The 20712-nt window shown below is 44.5% G+C and overlaps 1 protein-coding gene across 18 annotated transcripts in view; it reads right to left on the bottom strand.

Annotated features, from left to right (window-relative positions):
• Window positions 1-20712, bottom strand: part of ABLIM2 (actin binding LIM protein family member 2) — a 308934-nt gene that overhangs the window by 108213 nt on the left and 180009 nt on the right. For 11 of the 18 annotated variants that reach the window (XM_038744827.1, XM_038744831.1, XM_038744830.1 and 8 more), the window contains exons 10-12: window positions 13102-13248; window positions 3951-4071; window positions 1629-1727 (exon numbers count right to left, since the gene is read on the bottom strand). In XM_038744827.1, the coding sequence (XP_038600755.1) occupies window positions 1629-1727; window positions 3951-4071; window positions 13102-13248 (367 nt within the window). The remainder of the gene's footprint in view (window positions 1-1628; window positions 1728-3950; window positions 4072-13101; window positions 13249-20712) is intronic. The other 7 variants (XM_038744833.1, XM_038744837.1, XM_038744840.1 and 4 more) reach the window with 1 other exon arrangement.

Below are 20712 nucleotides of genomic sequence, written 5' to 3'. Positions count from 1 at the left end.
GTACATATTTACTATTCTATTTATTTTGTTGATGAGGTGCATTTAGCTTTAATTCTATTTGTTCTGACGACTTGACCCTTGTCCACATGTTTTGTTTCGTTGTCTGTCTCCCCCTTCTAGACTGTAAGCCCATTGTTGGGTAGGGACCGTCTCTACATGTTGCCAACTTACACTTCCCAAGCGCTTAGTACAGTGCTCTGCATGCAGTAAGCGCTCAATAAATATGATTGAATGAATGAATTAATTATTAACTCCACCGCTCTTTCACCCCCACCCTGCCCCTTGTCTGAAACACCCTCCCTCCTCTTATTCATTCATTCATTCAATCATATTTATTGAGCGCTTACTGTGTGCAGAGCACTGTACTAAGCACTTGGGAAGTACAAGTTGGTAACATACAGATGATGGCTCTCCCCGGCTTCCCAGCCTTACTGAAGGCCCATCTCCTCCAAGAGGCCTTCCCTGACTACGCCCTCATTTCTTCTTCTCCCACTCCCTTCTGCGTCACCCTGACTTCTTCCCTTCATTCCTCCTCCCTCCCTGCCCCACTGCAGATCTGCACATATGTATATATCTGTACTTTATTTCTATAATTCATTAATTAGCGTGGCTCAGTGGAAAGAACCCAGGCTTTGGAGTCAGAGGTCATGGGTTCAAATCCTGGCTCCACCACTTGTCAGCTGTGTGACTTTGGGCAAGTCACTTCACTTCTCTGGACCTCAGTGACCTCATCTGTAAAATGGGGATGAAAACTGTGAGCCCCATGTGGGACAACCTGATCACCTTGTAACCTCTCCAGTGCTTAGAACAGTGCTTTGCACATAGTAAGTGCTTAATAAATGCCATTATTATTATTATTATTAATAATAATTCATTTACATATATTACTGTCTGCCTCCAGCTCTAGACTGTGAGCTTGTTGTGGGAAGGGAATGTACTTTACTGTACTCTCCAAGCATTTGGTACAGTGTTCTGCACGTAGTGAGTGCTCAATAAATACAAGTGATTGAATGAATGAAAGATCGAACTCTCCCACCCAGGCTTTTGCTCCATGGTGAGATTCCAAGAGCCCATCTGGGCTGGGATTGAGCATCATCACTGTTGTCGGTCTTCGTTCATTCAGTTGTATTTACTGAGCGCCTACCATGTGCAAAGACCAGTACCAAGCGCTTGGGAGAGCCCCATAATCGCCCACAGTGAGCTCTCAATGAATACGATCGAATAAACGAATCGCAATTTTCCTCTGAAGTCCCCTTCGCACGTACTGAAACTCAGCCGGCCAGTGAATCGCCTTTCTTGAGCACCTACTGTGTGCAGAGCACTGTAGTAAGCCTTCGGGCGAGTACAAGAGAACAGTAATCGGACACGTTCCCTGCCCGCCGCGAGCTTACCGTCTAGAGGGGGAGGCGGGCATCAGTAGAAATCGATCAATTGCAGATATCTAAATAAATTCCCGCTACGTAAGTGCCGGGGTCTGGCAGAACACACGAAGGCAGCGCTCGGAAGATGGGAGGCGGACTGCACCCAGAGAGCCATGCGAGCACACAAAAGATACCACAAGCACAACGGGCTAGGCCTATATAGTATCACAGCGCGTTGGCGTGGCATTCCGGAATTCTGGGCCTTACCTTTGAAGAAGGGGATGTAGTGATGTCTGAATATTGATGTGGGGCTTGGGTGTTGGGACAGTGAGTTGCAGCTATTGGAACAAAGACTCTGAGTACCAGCTAAGGGAGTAACACAGAGTAAGTGAAAATCAACTACTCGAGTTCACTTACTGAAGAGCCACAAAAGAATCCTGATAATAATGACCACGACGGCGTTTGTTAAGCGCTTACTATGTGCCGAGCACTGTTCTAAGGGCGGGAGTGGATGCAAGGTCATCGGGTCGTCCCCCGTGGGGCTCACAGTCTTCATCCCCATTTTCCAGAGGAGGGAACTGAGGCACAGAGAAGTGAAGTGGCTTGCCCGAAATCACACAGCAGACGAGTGGCGGAGGCCGGGTGATTTTTCTACTAAGCCATGCAGCCTCTCTGTGATGCTTCCTAGACATCATAACTTCTCAATCTCAGTATCCATTGATTGTATTGATTCATTCGTTGGAGCGTATTGATTGAGTACTTCCTGGATGCAGAGCACTGTACAAGGCACTTGGGAGAGTTTACTGAGCGCTTCCGCGTGCAGGGAACTGGACTAAGCGCTTGGGAGAGGACAGTGTAACAGCACAACGGACACATTCCCTGCCCACAACGAGCTTAGAAGGTAGAATTTGTGTCTACTTGTTGTGTTTTGTTGTCTGTCTCCCCCTTCTAGACTGTGAACCCGTTGTTGGGCAGGGACTGTCTCTATCTGTTGCCGAATTGTACTTTCCAAGCGCTTAGTACAGTGCTCCGCACACAGTAAGTGCTCAATAAATAATTATCAATTATTGAATTATTTATTTGAATTCAATAATAATTGAATTATTCATTGAATGAATGAATGAATGAATGGAGGTTCTGAAAGGTTCCTATTCTCAACGTGTTAATGAGTCTAAAAACAATTCTTTGGCTCATATGCAACTTGTTTGCAGATCTTCAGTCCATTGAGATTCTTGAGGGCAGGGATAGTGTCTACCAACTCCCAACTCTATCGGTATTGTATCTTCCCAAGTGCTTAGTACAGTGCTCAGCCCACAGAAAAGCACTCAATTAATACCTGTGATGGACCCTAGGTGATACAGATTCTACGACTCTAAAGGGTGACCCATTCAACGGTGTTTGTCAATCAAATGGCAAATGGGGGGACTTGGGGGTTTTATTGTGGCCTAGTGGATAAAGCCCGAGCCTGGGAATCAGAGGACCCGGGTTCTAATCCCAGCTCTGCCACTTGTCTGCTGTGTGACCTTGGGGAAGTCACTGCACTTATCTGAGCCTCAGTTCTTCTGTTCTCCCTCCTATTTAGACTGTGAGCCCCATGCAAGATGGGAACTGGGTCCAACCTAATTCACTTGAATCTACCCAAGCGCTTCAAACAGTGTTTGACACATAATGAGCACTTAATTACCATAAAAAACCTGTTGTTTTAAAAATATTGAAATAGGGAAGCAATATACATAAATGGATATAATGGGCATAAATGGAATGAAATGAGAGTAGAAAATAGTGTACCATCTCAATTTTCCCCATCAAGACCTTTCATTGGATTCCACAATACATCCTCAGGGGTGCTGTAACTTCTTCCCAATTCTTTACCTTGAAGTTCTATTTAGTTAGTGTTCGAGCACCTTCAAATCTGACACTAATCTCCTAGGGGCAGGATCTTTTCCTGCTATTGTTCTCTTCCAAATGCTTAGTACAGAGTTCTGCACTCAGTAGAGAGTCACTAGACCCCATTCATCTGTTTGTTATTTGGACTGAGTCTTGGCTTTCACAATTTCTTTGTCTTTACTAATAAAGTAGGTTAATTCTACCTGCACTCAATGGGATGACAAGAGAAGCACAATATCTCTTCAGCGGAAATTTCCTCTCCCTTTCTTTGGCATCCATGACCCATTTATGGAGACTTCAATATTCTCTCAAGAAGGATACCTGCTGGACATATTTAGATGGACATTGAGGCGTCCTTCCAAATCGTTTGAAAGAGTTTACATTCAAATATAATTCCGAACTGTGATGGTCATTATTCTCCTCAGTCTTTAAAGGACATATTTAGAGCTATTCATTTTCCTTTTCCCCCAATCCTTGCTTTTAAAGGGCTAAGAAACCTCTTTTGGATGTACAGATCCATTTCATTTCCGGTACGTGGTTATTTTTTCTTTTCCAGAATGGGCTTATTTTACTATTTCACGCCACTGAGACTATCACTGACTGATTAGAAGAGCAAAACGAAGGCCTATTTTTTGAGGGTGCAAGGTCTCTGGGTTTTGTTTTAAGGGGAGAGAGGCTGATGTGAAGTGAAAGATGGATTACCTGGTCTGCTGTAATGCTGAGGAGAACGGGACGTGGGAGTTGAGCGGCCATAACTTATTGAGCCCGCAGAACTAGGGCTCGAAGTCCGATACTGTTTGTAAGACCTCTCGTCTTGGTCGCCCTGGAGGAATAATGGCAAAAAAAAAAACCAAAAACAAAACACCAGATCAATCAATCAATGGTATGCAGAGCTCTGTAGTAAGCACTTTTCAAAATGGCCTTTGTTAAGCGCTCTCTAAGTGCCAGGCACTGAATGGAGAGCTGGGCGTAGGGACAAGATAACTGGGTTGGATACAGTCCCACACGGGGATCACCGTCTTAATCCCCTTTTTACAGATGAGGGAATGGAGGCCCAGGGACGTGAAGTGACATGCCCAAGGTCACACAGCAGACAAGTGGTGGAGCTGGGATTCGAACCCAGGTCCTTTGACACCCACAGCAGGGCTCTTTCCGCTAGGCTATGCTGCTTTTCTTTGTGCTTGGGAGAAGATTCATTCAATCATTCACTGAGTCGTATTGATTGAGAACTTACTGTGTGCAAAGCACTGTACTAAGGGCTTGGGAGAGTGAAATATAATATTAAACAGACACTTTCCCTGCCCACAGACAGCTTACAATCCAGAGGGGGAGAAAGGCATTAACAGAAATTAATCACACTACAGAGTACAATACAACAGAATTGGTAGACACATCCCCTAAGCAAGCGCTTAATACAGTGCTCTGCATTCACTCATTCAATCGTATTTATTCATTCATTCATTCATTCAATCGTATTTATTGAGCGCTTACTGTGTGCAGAGCACTGTACTAAGCGCTTGGGAAGTACAAGTTGGCAACATATACAGACAGTCCCTACCCAACAGCGGGCTCTCAGTCTAGAAGACTCTGCACACAGTAAGCGCTCAATAAATACGATTGAATGAATCCCTGGTCCACAAGGAGCTTAATGTCTATGGGGGGGAGACAGACAGTAATAGTAAAAACAATTAACAGATGTGTATGCAAGTGTTATGGTGATGAGAGTGGGGTGAATACCAAATACTCAGAGGTCACCAATCCAAATGCACAGATGAGAAAAACAAAGCCAAGAAGGTGATATAATAATAATAATAATAATAATAATAATAATAATAATAATAATAATAATGGCATTTACTAAGCGCTTACTATGTGCATAGCACCGTTCTAAGCATTGGGGAGGTTACACGGAGATCAGGTTGTCCCACGGAGGGCTCACAGTCTTCATCCTCATTTTACGGATGAGGGAACTGAGGCACAGAGAAGTTAAATGGCTTGCCCAAAGTCACACAGCTGACAATTGGCAGAGTCAGGATCAATCAATCAATCAATCATATTTATTGAGCGCTTACTGTGTGCAGAGCACTGTACTAAGCGCTTGGGAAGTCCAAGTTGGCAACATATAGAGACGGTCCCTACCCAACAGTGGGCTCACAGTCTAGAAGACAGTGGGCTCACAGTCTAGAAGACAGTGGGCTCACAGTCTAGAAGGATTCAAACCCATGACCCCAGACTCCAAAGCCTGTGCTCTTTCCACTGAGCCACGCTGCTTCTCTGATGGAAAGGACTTAAATAAAAACAAAGAAGCAAAAACAATTTTCTTCCTCCTGTGGCCTCTCCCAGACTTCTGTGGACTTTGCTCTGAGAAGACACTTATCTTCCAGATGCAATCAAGGAAGCAAAAACAAAGAGACCAATGTACTACCTCCTTCCCTTCCCCACAGCCCCTGTATATATGTATATATGTTTGTACGGATTTATTACTCTATTTATTTATTTATTTTACTTCTATCCTATTTATTTTATTTTGTTAATATGTTTTGTTTTGCTCTCTGTCTCCCCCTTCTAGACTGTGAGCCCACTGTTGGGTGGGGACCGTCTCTACGTGTTGCCAACTTGTACTTCCCAAGCGCTTAGTACAGTGCTCTGCACACAGTAAGCGCTCAATAAATACGATTGATTGATTGATTGATAATGATTAGGGTTTTTATCTGACCCAGCCTAGACTAGTGGCTAGAGCCCGGGGCCCTGCGAATCAGAAGGACCTGGGTTCTAATCTCAGCTTTGCCACTTGCCTGCTGTGTGATTTGGGGCAAGTCACTTCACTTCTCTGTGTCTCCTTCATTCATTCAATCAATCGTATTTATTGAGCACTTACTGTGTGCAGAGCACTGTACTAAGCGCTTGGGAAGTACAAGTTGGCAACATATAGAGACGGTCCCTACCCAACAGTGGGCTCACAGTCTAGAAGGGGGAGACAGAGAACAAAGCAAAATATATTAGCAAAATAAAATAAATAGAATAAATATGTACAAGTAAAATAAATAGAGTAATAAATAAATAAATAGAGTACACCTCACCTGTAAAATGGGGATTGGGACTAGGAGCCCAATGTGGGACAGGAACTAAGACCAACCCGTTTATTTTGCTTCTACCCAAGCACTTAATACAGTGCCTGGCATATTGTAAGCTCTTAACAAATACCATAATCATCACCATCATCACTTATTCCCTATCTGTAACTTATTATTCCTATTAAAGTCTGCCTTCCCCGCTAGACTGTAAGCTTGATGAGGGCAGGGAATGTTCCTACCAACTCTGTTCTATTGGATTCTCCCAAGCGCTTAGCAAAGTGGTCAATAGATGCCATTGATCACCTCATTGACAGTGTGAAACAAAGGTGCTTCCAGTTGCGATTCATGCAGTATTTATTTGTTGATGGCAACAAAGAGAAGCAGCGTGGCTCAGTGGAAAAGAGCATGGGCTTTGGAGTCAGAAGTCATGGGTTCAAATCCCTGCTCCGCCAATTATCAGCTGTGTGACTTTGGGCAAGTCACTTAACTTTTCTGTGCCTCAGTTCCCTCATCTGTAAAATGGGGATTAAGACTGTGAGTCCCACGTGGGACAACCTGATCACCTTGTACCCTCCCCAGCGCTAAGAACAGTGCTTTGCACATAGTAAGCACTTAATAAATGCCATTATTATTGTTATTAAAGACCTGTCAGTGGCATCTACTGAGTGCAGAGCCCTATACTAAGCACTCAAGAAAAGAACTGCCTCACTTCCTTCCCTTCAAAGCCCTACTGAAAGCTCACCTCCTCCAGGAGACCTTCCCAGACTGAGCCCCCCTTTTCCTCTGCTCCTCCCCATCACCCCCACTCCCTCCCTCTGCTCTACTCCCCTCCCCGCCCCACAGCACTTGTGTATAAATGTACATATTTATTATTCTATGTATTTTATCAATGATGTGGATAGATCTATAATCCTATTTATTTATATTGATGCTATTGATGCCTGTTTACTTGTTTTGAGGTCTGTCTCCCGCTTCTAGACTGCGAGCCCATTGTCGGGCGGGGATTGTTTCTACTTGTTGCTGAATTGTACTCTCCAAGTGCTTAGTACAGTGCTCTGTACACAGTAAGCACTCAATAAATATGATTAAATGAATGAATGAATGAAGAACAGCAAGAAAATCCCTGCCCCCTGGGAGATGGTAGTCTAATGGAAGGGGCTGAGGAATCAATTATGAACTCAGGTATAATTATCCACTGCAGCCTGCTTTCTCTGCTGTGTGGCTTGTTTGCGGGCAGGGAACGTGCCTACCAACTCTGTAATTAATTAATCAATGGGATTTATTGAGCAGTTACTCCTTCCCTCTTTTTCCACACCCTTCTGCATCACCGTGATTTGCTCCTTTATTCATGCCCCCTCCCAGCCCCACACCACTTCTTTAATATGGTAATTGTTAAGCACTTACTATGTGTCAAACACTGTTCTAAACTCCGGGATAGATACAACATGGCTTAGTGGAAAAAGCCCGAGCTTGGGAGTCAGAGGTTGTGGGTTCTAATTCCCAGCTCTGCCACTTGTCAGCTGTGTGACTTTGGGCTAGTCACTTCACTTCTCTGTGCCTTAGTTACCTCATCTGTAAAGGGGATGAAGACTGTGAGTCCAACATGGGACAACCTGATTACCTCGTATCTGCCCCAGCTACTAGAAAAGTGCTTGGTACATAGGAAGCGCTTAGCAAATACCATCATTATTATACAAGGTCATCAGGTTGTTCCATGCTGCTTCTCCAAATGTACATATTCCCTCATGTATATACCTGTCATTTTTTTTTTTTATTTCTATGAATGTCTACCTCCCCCTCTAATAATGACAACTATCGTACTTGTAAAGTGCTTACTATATACCAAGCACTGTTCTAAGCCCTAGGGTAGGTAGAAGTTACTCAGGTTGAATACAGACCCTGTCCTCCATGGGGCTCATACTCTTAGTCCCTTCAAGGCCCTACTGAGAGCTCACCTCCTCCAGGAGGCCTTCCCACACTGAGCCTTCCTCTCCCCCTCGTCCCCCTCTCCATCCCCCCCATCTTACCTCCTTCCCTTCCCCCAGCACCTGTATATATGTATATATGTTTGTACATATTTATTACTCCATTTATTTATTTATTTTACTTGTACATATCTATTCTATTTATTTTATTCTGTTAGTATGTTTGGTTTTGTTCTCTGTCTCCCCCTTTTAGACTGTGAGCCCACTGTTGGGTAGGGACTGTCTCTATATGTTGCCAACTTGTACTTTCCAAGCGCTTAGTACAGTGCATTGCACACAGTAAATGCTCAATAAATACGATTGATTGATTGATTGATTGATTAACCCCCATTTTACAGATGAGGTAACTGAGGCCCAGAGAAGTTAAGAGATTTGCCCAAGGTCACACAGCAGACATGTGGCAGAGCTGGGATTAGAATCCAGGGCCTTCTGACTCCCAGACAAGTGCTTAATCCATTAGGCCATCCTGCTCACCTCTTTCAGGAGGCCTTCCCAGACTGAGCCCCCTTTTTTCTCTCCCCCTCCCCATCCCCCCCGCCCTACCTCCTTCCCCTCCCCGCAGCACCTGTATATATGTCTGTACAGATTTTTTACTCTATTTATTCTACTTGTACATATTTACTATTCTATTTATTTTGTCAATGATGTGCATCTAGCTTTACTTCTATTTATTCTGATGACTTGACACCTGACCACATGTTTTGTTTTGTTGTCTGTCTCCCCTTCTAGACTGTGAGCCCGTTGTTGGGTAGGGACCGTCTCTCTATGTTGCCAACTTGTACTTCCCAAGCACTTAGTACAGTGCTCTGCACACAGTAAGCACTCAATAAATACGATTGAATGAAATGAATGAATGCTTCATATTGAGACTCTGAGTTCCTTGTGGGAAGGGAATATGTCTGCTTATTGCTGTATTGTCCTCTCCCAACCACTTAGTAACAGTGCTCTGCACTGTATACTGTTATACCGTGCTCTCCACAGCACTTTGTACAATGCTCTGCACGGAGTAAGTGCTCAACAAATACACCTGATTGATTCCCACTCTGCGCTTCAGATAGAACTTAGTACAATGCCTGGCACATATTAAGCGCTTAACAAATACCACAGTAAAAATAAACACGTCATGGCAGAGTTAGGGGATGATTTTCTAACAATGCACGTCTCTTTCGATAGGACCCCACACTATGTAGGAAAGACGGTGAATGTGTGTGTGATAATAATAATAATAACGTTGATATTTGCTAAGTGCTTACTATGTGCCAAGCACTGCTCTAAGTACTGGGATAGACATGAGGTTATTAGGTTGTCCCATTTGGGGCTCACAGTCTTCATCCCCATTTTACAGATGAGGTAACTGAGGCCCAGAGAAGCAAAGTGACTTGCCCAAAGTCACACAGCTGACAAGTGGCAGAGCAGGGATTAGAACCCACATCCTCTGACTCCCAAGCCCGGACTCTTTCCACTAAGCTACGCTGCTTGTCGTGTGTGTGCGTGTGAGCGTGCGCGCGTGTGTGTGTGTGTGTGTGTGTGTGTGTGTGTGTGTGTGTGTGTTCAGTGTGGATAAAGAGCTGGAGCCCCTTATCGCTGGTGGTTTTTTATAATAATGATGGCATTTATTAAGCGCTTATTATGTGCAAAGTACTGTTCTAAGCACTGGGGAGGTCACAAGGTGATCAGGTTGTCCCACGAGGGGCTCACAGTCTTAATCCCCATTTTACAGATGAGGTTACTGAGGCAGAGAGAAGTGAAGTGTCTTGCCCAAAGTCACACAGCTGACAATTGGTGGAGCCGGGAGTTGAACCCATGACCTCTGACTCCAAAGCCTCTTCTCTTTCCACTGAGCCACGCTGCTTCTCTGTAGAGGAGACCTTGCAAGAGACCCTTTAAAGCCGTCCATCCCCTTGCCCCCTCCTACCTAATCTTACTGCTCTCCTCCTCCAACCCAGCCGCACACCCTCGCTCCTCTAATACCACCCTTCTCACTCCATCTCCATCTCATCTATCTTTCTGCCGACCTCTTGCCCACATCCTGTCTTTGGCCTGGACTGTCTTCTAGACTGTGAGCCCACTGTTGGGTAGGGACCGTCTCTATATGTTGCCAACTTGTACTTCCCAAGTGCTTAGTACAGTGCTCTGCACACAGTAAGCGCTCAATTAAATATGATTGAATGAATGAATGAATGAATGAATGAATGCCCTCCCCACTCATATCAGACAGATAATTGTTCTCCCCCACTTCAAAACCTTATTGAAGGCCCATCTCCTGCCTTTCCTGACTAAGCCCTCCTTTCCTCTTCTCCCACTCCCTTCTGTACTGCTCCTTACACTTGGATTTTCCCCTTTATTCATCCCTCCTTCAGCCCTGCAGCTCTTCTGTCCAGAGCCTTAACACTTTTATATTAACGTCTGTCTTCCCCTCTAGACTGTAAACTCACTGTGGGGATTCAATACCTGCTGTCCTTCCCCCTAAGACCGGGTGCCCCTTGCAGGACAAGACCTGTGTCAGATCTGATTGTATTTCTCTTCTCCAATACAGTGCTTAAATTCCACTATAATTTTTATTATTATTATCACTATTGTTGCTACAAGTAGTAGTAGTACGCTTAGAACTGTGCTTGGCATATAGTAAGTGCTTAACAGATATCACCATTATTATTAGTAGTAGTAGTAACAGTGCTTGGCACATAGTAAGCACTTAACAAATACCATAATTATTATTACTTTCATTCATTCAATCGTATTTATTGAGCACATACTGTGTGCAGAGCACTGTACTAAGTGCTTGGGAAGTAAAAGTTGGCAACGTATAGAGACGGTCCCTACCCAACAGTGGGCTCCAGTCTAGAAAGGGGAGACAGAGAACAAAACAAAACATATTAACAAAATAAAATAAATAGAATAAATATGTACAAATAAAATAAATAAATAAATAGAGTAATAAATACGTACAAACATATATACATATATACAGGTGCTGTGGGTAGGGGAAGCAGGTAAGGGGGGATGGGGAGCGGGAGGAGGGGGAGAGGGAAAGAGGGGGAGAGTAATAATAATTACTACTATTATTAATTATAGTAAAAGTAGTAATATGCGGAAGATTGGAAAAGGCCATCTGTATAATAATAATGGCATTTATTAAGTGCTTACTATGTGCAAAGCACTGTTCTAAGTGCTGGGGAGGTTACAAGGTGATCAGGCTGTCCCACAGGGGGCTCACAGTCTTAATCCCCATTTTACAGATGAGGTAACTGAGGCCCAGAGAAGTTAAGTGACTTGCCCAAAGTCACACAGCTGACAATTGGCAGAGCTGGGATTTGAACCCATGACCTCTGACTAAATTAGGCCTTCTGAAAAACTGGGCTCTGAGTGAGTTTCTCTACCAATAGGATCCAATCTTAAGGTCCTTTTATATGAAGCAAATCTTATACGCCGGGGATCTTTAAGTGTTTTTTTTTTTCAATTTTAATTATCATCAATGAAAAGCAAAGCACTCATTCCAATGGCTCAAATCAAAATCTCTCAATCTAAACACACAAATCAAGGTATGAATCTTGGTAAAAGAAAGAGAGGTAGAGTTACATAAGGCAACTCTAGCACAAATCAGCATTACATAAAAAGATGATTCAGAACACTGTGACACCTCGCAAGGCTTTTGTAGATGAGCAAAATTATAAATATTACATCTTTGTGCAAAATTATGCACAACGATGAGTAGCTAAAAAAGGAGTCGAGAGTAATTTGCCATGAAAAATTGATACCCCATGTGGACAATGGCTCTCCCCCCCTTCAGAGCCTTACTCCATTACCTCCAAAGAAGCCTTCCCAGACTAAGTCCCACTTTTCCTCATCTCCCACTCCCTTCTGTCACCGTGACTCGCACTCTTTGCTCATCCCCAGCCTTCCAGTTCCACAGAATGTATGTATATACCTGTCATTTATATGTCATATATCGTATCATATATATAGATACACACACAAATAATCTGTTATTTATTTGTACTTATGTCTCTCTCCCCACTTCTAAACTGTGAGCTCATTGCGGGCAAGTAACCTGTATATATGTTACCTGTATATATGTATATATGGTTGTACATATTTATTGCTCTATTTATTTATTTATTTTATTTGTACATATCTATTCTATTTATTTTATTTTGTTAGTATGTTTGGTTTTGTTCTCTGTCTCCCTCTTTTAGACTGTGAGCCCACTGTTGGGTAGGGACTGTCTCTATATGTTGCCAATTTGTACTTCCCAAGCGCTTAGTACAGTGCTCTGCACATAGTAAGCGCTCAATAAATACGATTGATGATGATGATGATGAAGTAATGTCACTGTCTATTAGTATACTGTACTTTCCCAAATGCCTAGTACAGAGCTCTGCATACAGTAAGCGCTAAATGAATATGATTGACTAAACAGTATGGAAAAAGTCCAAAGGATAATTAGGAAGATAATTCGACTTCATTTCTCACCACTTCCTATACAAAGCAAATGCTTCCCATTTCATTTTAACATAGTGCATTGAGGCAACAAAACTCACCCTACGACACATTTTTCACTAAAAACCAAAATGGTTGTGAAAGTTTCCTCGAATCTAGACCAAGAAATCATACATTCAGCAGGTCTCCTCATAACGCATAAAAGGAATTGAGTGAAGTAGCATCAGCCCAACTTATGCACGGTAAAAACCAGGATGAAAATTTAGATCCATGGATGTTTTTCCGCCGCCCATCCCCAGCCCCCAGTTCGATTGGCAGGACGCGACAACTCGGACAGGAGTTAAGTTTCAGTACCTCTCCACAACTCTGTCTGTCATCTGAAGAATAACAGATATATGGAGAATAAGAGATCATATCTGGGCGGTCGATGTTATAGATGGCCTTATTTTTGGGGAGAGCGGCTAAGTCCCTGTAGTCAAGGATCTCATCGCCAAGCTTTGCCTGAGAAAGGGAGGAAAGAGAGAGTTCAGGAGGTGAGCAGATAGAGCAAAATCAGAAAAAAATATAGGCAGGTCCCCAAGCCGAGAAGTTAGCGGAGCTCTCTGAGTACGACGCGGGGGATTCGGGAGAGTTTAGGTTTGGGTTGGAAGGACGGCTCTTCTATCGTCTCGAGATGCCCGATGACGAGATTTCCCCTCTGTTTTGGGAGGGCCGAGAATTCCTCTTTAGGAATTCCTCGACTCTGTCCTGGCGCCCGGAGAATGTGACACCCTTTCTCCCTCCTCTGGCCCAGTAATAATAATGGTGATATTTGTTAAGCACTTACTATGTGCCAAGGACTATTCAAAGCACCGAGGGAGATACAGGGCAATCAGGTTGCCCCATGTGGGGCTCATAGACTTAATCCCCATTTTACAGGTGAGGTAACTGAGGCCCAGAGAAGTGAAGTGACTTGCCCAAAGTCACACAGCTGAAAAGTGGCAGTGCCAGGATTAGAACCCAGGACCTCTAACTCCCAAGCCCGGGCTATTGCCACTAGGCCATGCTGCACCTCCCCTATGCCCTCAGTCATTCGGTCATATTTACTGAGTGCTTACCACTGAACAAAGCGATTGGGAGAGTACAATATACCAGACCCATTCCCTGCCCACAATGAGCTTACAGTTTAGAGGGGGAGACAGACTCACAGAAATAAATAAAATGACAGATAAGGACATAAGTGGTGTGGGGCTGGGAGGGGGGAAGAGTAAGTCAAGGCGACGCAGAAGGGAGTGGGAGATGAGGAAAAGGGGGGCTGAGTCTGGGAAGGCTTCTGGGAGAAGATGGATCTTCGGTAGGGATTTGAAGGGGGACGTTTGGCGGATTTGAGGAGGGAGGGCATTCCAGGCCAGAGGCAGGACATGGGCCAGGGGTTGGTGGTGGGACAGATGAGATGGAGGCCCATGGAGAAGGAGAGAAGTGAGGTGAGGTAGGAGGGGGCGAGGGGATGGACAGCTTTAAAGCCAGTGGTGAGGAGTTTCTGCTTGATGCTGAGAGGTGGATGGGCAACCACCAGAGGTTCTTAAGGAACAGGGAAACATCAACAGAACATGGCCTCATCTGAACTTCTCAGGCCTCATGGCAATACCTGGTTTCAATAGCTCTCCATCGAGAAGAGCGGAGCATCCCAGACTGAGCCCCCTCCTTCCTCTCCCCCTCCTCATCCCCCCCCCGCCTTACCTCCTTCCCCTCCCCACATCACCTGTATATATGTACATATGTTTGTACGTACTTATTACTCTATTTTACTTGTACATATTTATTCTATTTATTTTATTTTGTTAATATGTTTTGTTTCGTTGTCTGTCTCCCCCTTCTAAACTGTGAGTCCGCTGTTGGGTAGGGACTGTCTCTATATGTTGCCAACTTGTACTTCCCAAGCACTTAGTACAGTGCCCTGCACACAGTAAGCGCTCAATAAATACGACTGGATGAATGAATGAATGAAAAGAAATACCTCTTTCATTCTTTCAGTCGCATTCATTGAGCACTTACCGTGTTCAAAGCACTGTACTAAGCGCTTGGGAGAGTACAATACAACCACAAACAGACATATTACCGGACCACACAACGAGTTTATGGTGTAGAGGATTTTGAGGAGAGGCCTGAGGGCGGTCGTGGTCAGGTTGAGGAGAGATTGAGGGGGTGAGATGGGTCTTTGCCTCCCAACCCTGCTGTTGGCAGCCCACCCAGACCTCCCCCATGAAGGAATCCAAGTTTGTCCCCTGATGGGTGGGAGTGTGGCTAGAACAGTGCTTTGCACATAGTAAGCGCTTAATAAATGCCATCATCATCATCTCCTTCAGCAGCAGCCCAATTGGGGTGGTCCCATCCCGGCCCAGATGACATAAGGGGAAACATCGTGTCTCAGTGGCTACAGCCCGGGCCTGGGATTCAGAAGGACTTGGGTTCTAATCCCGGCTCCGCCACTTAGTAATAACAATATTTGTTAAGCACTTATGATGTACCAGGCAATGCACTAAGGAGCAGCTGTACCAGAGGAGCAGCGTAGCTCAGTGGAGAAGAGCACGGGCTTTGGAGTCAGAGGTCATGGATTCGAATCCCAGCTCCACCACATGTCTGCTGTGTGACCTTGGGCAAGTCACTTCACTTCTCTGAGCCTCAGTTACCTCATCTGTAAAATGGGGATTAAGACTGTGAGCCCCATGTGGGACAACTTGATCACCTTGTATCCACCCCCAGCGCTTAGAACAGTGCTCTGCACATAGTAAGCGCTTAACAAATGCCATCATTATTATTATTATTACTAAGCGATGGGGTGGATACAAGCAAATCGAGTTGGACACAGTCCCTGTCCCACGTGGGGCTCACAGTCTCAATCCCCATTTTCCAGATGAGGGAACTGAGGCCCAGAGAAGTGAAGTGATTTTCCCAAAGTCGCACAGCTGACAAGTGGTGGATCCCGGATTAGAACCCATGACCTTCTGAATCCCAGGCCTGTGCTCTAGCCACTGCTCTATCCACTAGGCCATGCTGCTTCTCTTGCCTGCTGGGTGACCCTGGGCAAGTCATCTTACTTCTTTGTGCCTCAGTTCCCTCATCTGTAAAATGGGGATCAAACTGTGAGCCCTCTGTGGGACAGGGACTGTATCTAACTCAATTTTCTTTTATCCACGCCGGCGCTTAGTGCAGTGCCTGGCACACAGTAAGCATGTCAGAAATACCATAAAAAAGAGGAGGGAATTTCCTCAATCTGCTTTCCCCTTGTTGCAATATTTGTTCAATGCTAAATATACGCCAGGCACTGTATTGAGTGCTGGGGTGGATATGAGCTAATCAGGTTACACCCAATCCATGTTCCAAATAATAATAATAATAACAATTATAATGATGGCATTTGTTAAGGGCTTACTGTGTGCCATGCACTTAATCTCATTCTCTAGCTACTTAAATTATTATTATTTCTATTATTATTATTATTATTATTATGGTATTTGTTAACCACCTACTTTTGTGTCAAATACTCTTAGCCTCATAAGAGGCTCAAATTCTTAGTACTTTTACACCAATACCTCAGCATGTATGTGCCTCTCACCAGTCATGTCAGCATGTCAGAAATACCATATTGGCAACAAATATGTTGCCAATTTGTACTTCCCAAGTGCTTAGTACAGTGCTCTGCACACAGTAAGCGCTCAATAAATACGATTGATGATGATGATGATCAGTCAATCAATAAATCAGTGGAATTTTTTGAGGGCTTACTAAGTGCTTGAGAGATTATAACAGAGTTTCACTCTTCTAAGCACTGGAGCAGATATGTTGGACATAGCTCCTGTCCCACAAGAGGCTCAAATTCTTAGTACTTTCACACCAACCCCTCAGCATGTACTTCTCCTTATCAGTCAATCAATAAATCAGTGGAATTTTTTGAGGGCTTTTTTAGTGCTTGAGAGATTATACTATAACAGAGTTTGATTCAATCGTATTTATTGAGCACTTATCGTGTGCAAAGTACTGTAGTAAGCTCTTGGGAGAATCAATCAATCAATCAATTGTATTTATTGAGTGCTTACTGTGTGCAGAGCACTGGACTAAGCGCTTGGGAAGTACAAGTTGGCAACATATAGAGACAGTCCCTACCCAACAGTGGGCTCACAGTCTAAAAGGGGGAGACAGAGAACAAAACCAAACATGCTAACAAAATAAAATAAATAGAATAGATATGTACAAGTAAAATAAATAAATAAATAGAGAATGCAATATGACAGTTAACAGACACATTCCCTGCCCACACAAGCTTATAGTCTAGAGGGGATGAGTTTATGGTCTGATGTGTTTTAATAATGGTGGCATTTGGTACGCGCTTACTATGTGCAAAGCACTGTTCTAAGCACTGGGGGGGATTCAAGGTGATCAGGTTGTCCCACGTGGGGCTCACAGTCTTAATCCCCATTTTACAGATGAGGTAACTGAGGCACAGAGAAGTTAATTGGCTTGCCCAAGGTCACACAGCTGACAAGTGGTAGAGGAGGGATTTGAACCCATGACCTCTGACTCCCAAACCGGCGCTCTTTCCACTGAGACACGCTGCTTCCCACAAACAGATTTTAGTTTAGAGGGGGTGACGGACATTAATATCAATGAATTATATATATGAACATAAGTGCTGTGGGGCTGAGGGTAGGGTGAAAACCAAATGCCCAAAGGGCACAGATCTAACTGCACAGTTGACCTAAAAGCAAGACCGAGCTGGGAAAAGGAAGGCTTAATCAGGGAGGGCTTCACGGAGGAGATGCAACCTTAATAATCAATCAATCAATCAATCGCATTTATTGAGGGCTTACTGTGTGCAGAGCACTGTACTAAGCGCTTGGGAAGTACAAGTTGGCAACATATAGAGACGGTCCCTACCCAACAGTGGGCTCACAGTCTAAAAGGGGGAGAATAATGCTTTGAAGGGGAAGACAGTAGTGGTTTGGCAGATACGGTGACGGAGGGAATTCCAGGCCAGAGGGAGGATTTGGGAAAGAGGTCGGTGGCAAGATAGATGGGATTGGGGTATAATCTTATAGTGGGTGTCTTCCCTTATCTGTATTTTACAGGTCTGTCTCCTCTACTAGACTATAAATGCCAAAGGAATCACATCTTCTCAATAATGATAATAATAATAATGGTATTTGTTAAGCACTTACTATGTGCCAGGCACTGTACTAAGTGCTGGGGTGGATACAAGCATATTGAGTTGGACACTGTCCCTGTCCCATGTGGGGCTCACAAGTCTCAACCCCCATTTTACAGAAGAGGAAACTGAAGCCCAGAGAAGTGAAGTGACATGCCCAGGGTCACACAGCAGACAAGTGGCGGAGCTGGGATTAGAACCTATGACCTCCTTACTCCCAGGCCTGTGCTCTTTCCACTAAGCCACGCTGCTTCTCTAGCCCTTAGTTCAGTGCTCTGACCAAAATAAGCCCTCCAAAATATCACCGATGGACTGTTTTAACCATCTCTGTTTTCTGTGATACATTCTGCTCTTACAGGACGGCGTTTTCAATCCCTGTTTTGGATGGGATGCACCCATCCAACTGGGGATCTTTCTCCTGCCAGCGCTTTTCTCTGGATCCAGTCAGGACAGATAATAATACTTAACTAATTAGGGTGTTCATTAAGCGCTTATTATGTGCCAGGCCCTCTACTAAGCACCAGGGAGCATACAAGCGAATCGCGTTGGACAATGGCCCTGTCTCACTGGGACCTCACATTTTCAATCCCCATTTTCCAGATGAGGGGACTGAGGACCAGGGAATAATGACAATAATGATAATAATGATGGCATTTGTTAAGCACTTACTACGTGCAAAGCACTGTTCGAAGTGCTGGGGCGATCCAAGGTACTCAGGGTGTCCCATGTGGGGCTCACAATCTTAATCCACATTTTACAGATGAGGTGACTGAGGCACAGAGAAGGGAAGCAATAGTATAAATAATAATGGCATTTGTTAAGTGCTTACTAACCAACACCATTCTAAGCGCTGGAGGGGATATAAGGTAATCAGGTCATCCCATCTGGGGCTCACAGTCCTAGTCCCCATTTTATAGATTAGCTGAGGCACAGAGAAGTGAAGTGACTTGCCCAAAGTCACACAGCTGACAAGTGGCGGAGACAGGATTAGAACCCATGACCTCTGACTTCCAAGCCTGGGCTCTTTCCACTGAGCCACGCTGTTCCTCTAAGCAAAGTGACCTGCCCAAAGTCACACAACTGACAAATGGCGAAGCCAGGATTTTTACCTCCTTCCCCTCCCCAATGCACCTGTATATATGTATATATGTTTGTATGTATTTATTCCTCTATTTATTTTATTTGTACATATTTATTCTATTTATCTTATTTTGTTAATACGTTTTGTTTTGTTGTCTGTCTCCCCCTTCTAGACTATGAGCCCACTGTTGGGTAGGGACCGTCTCTATATGTGGCTAACTTGTACTTCCCAAGCGCTTAGTACGGTGCTCTGCACACAGTAAGCGCTCAATAAATACGATTGAATGAATGAATGAATGAATGAATGAATGAATGAATGAATAGACCGCATGACCTCTGACTCCCAAGCCCGGGCTCTTTCCACTAGGCCACGGTGCGTCTTTAAGCGAAGTGACCAGCCCAAAGTCACACAGCGGACGAGTGGCGGAGCCGGAAGGCTTGTGTGATCTGGATTGGGTGTGCAGTACAGTCAGGAGAGACGCTTTGTGTGAGCGTATGCGGGTGTGTTTTGTGTGCTGTCAGATTCAGGATGAGGGAAGCAACACAACTCATCAAGACTTTGAGCAAGTTGTGGGCAGGGAACGGATCTACCAATTCTGGTGTGTTGTCCTCTCCTGAGCCCTTAGTTCAGTGCTCCGCACACAGTAAGCACTCCATAAATCAATCAATCAATCGTATTTATTGAGCACTTACTGTGTGCAGAGCACAGTACTAAGCGCTTGGGAAGTACAAGTTGGCAACATATAGAGATAGTCCCTACCCAACAGTGGGCTCACAGTCTAGAAGGGGGAGACAGAGAACAAAGCCAAACATACTAACAAAAGGAAATAAATAGAATAGATATGTACAAGTAAAATAAATAAATAAATAGAGTAATAAATATGTACAAACATATATACATATATACAGGTGCAGTGGGGAAGAAAAGGAGGTAAGATGGGGGGATGGAGAGGGGGACGAGGGGGAGAGGAAGGAAGGGGCTCAGTGTGGGAAGGCCTCCTGGAGGAGGTGAGCTCTCAGTAGGGCCTTGAAGGGAGGAAGAGAGCTAGCTTGGCGGAGGGGCAGAGGGAGGGCATTCCAGGCCCGGGGGATGACGTGGGCCGGGGGTCGATGGCGGGACAGGCGAGAACGAGGTACGGGGAGGAGATTAGCGGCAGAGGAGCGGAGGGTGCGGGCTGGGCCGGAGAAGGAGAAGGATAAATACGATTGATCAATCAATTGATTGACGGATGCAGCATTCTGTGCTGCCACAGCCCTCAGATCCAGGTGACTTTTTATAAGTATCTAAAAAAATTCAGTTTCTTCATCAACCAACAAACCAACCAACCAGTGGTATTTATTGAGTGCTTACCATGTACAGAGCAGAGTGGAAAGAGCCCGGGCTTGGGAGTCAGAGGTCGTGGGTTCTAATCCCGGCTCCGCCACTTGTCAGCTGTGTGACTTCGGGCGAGTCACTTCACTTTTCTGTGCCTCAATTCCCTCATCTGGAGAATGGGGATGAAGACTTTGAGCCCCACGTGGGACAACCTGATTACCCTGTATCTACCCCAGTGCTTAGAACAGTGCCTGGCACATAGTAAGCACTTAACAAATACCATAATTATTATTATTTATCAATTGTTGTCTGGAAGCTCAGTCTGCTAAAGTCCTTCTTTGTCTAATAATGATAATAATAATAATAATAATAATAATAATAATAATAA

The sequence above is a fragment of the Tachyglossus aculeatus genome, chromosome 4, assembly GCF_015852505.1.
Source record: "Tachyglossus aculeatus isolate mTacAcu1 chromosome 4, mTacAcu1.pri, whole genome shotgun sequence".
Lineage (NCBI taxonomy): Eukaryota > Metazoa > Chordata > Mammalia > Monotremata > Tachyglossidae > Tachyglossus > Tachyglossus aculeatus.
The sequence above is the reverse complement of the archived record's forward strand: the minus strand, read 5'-3'. Positions and strand labels throughout refer to the sequence as shown.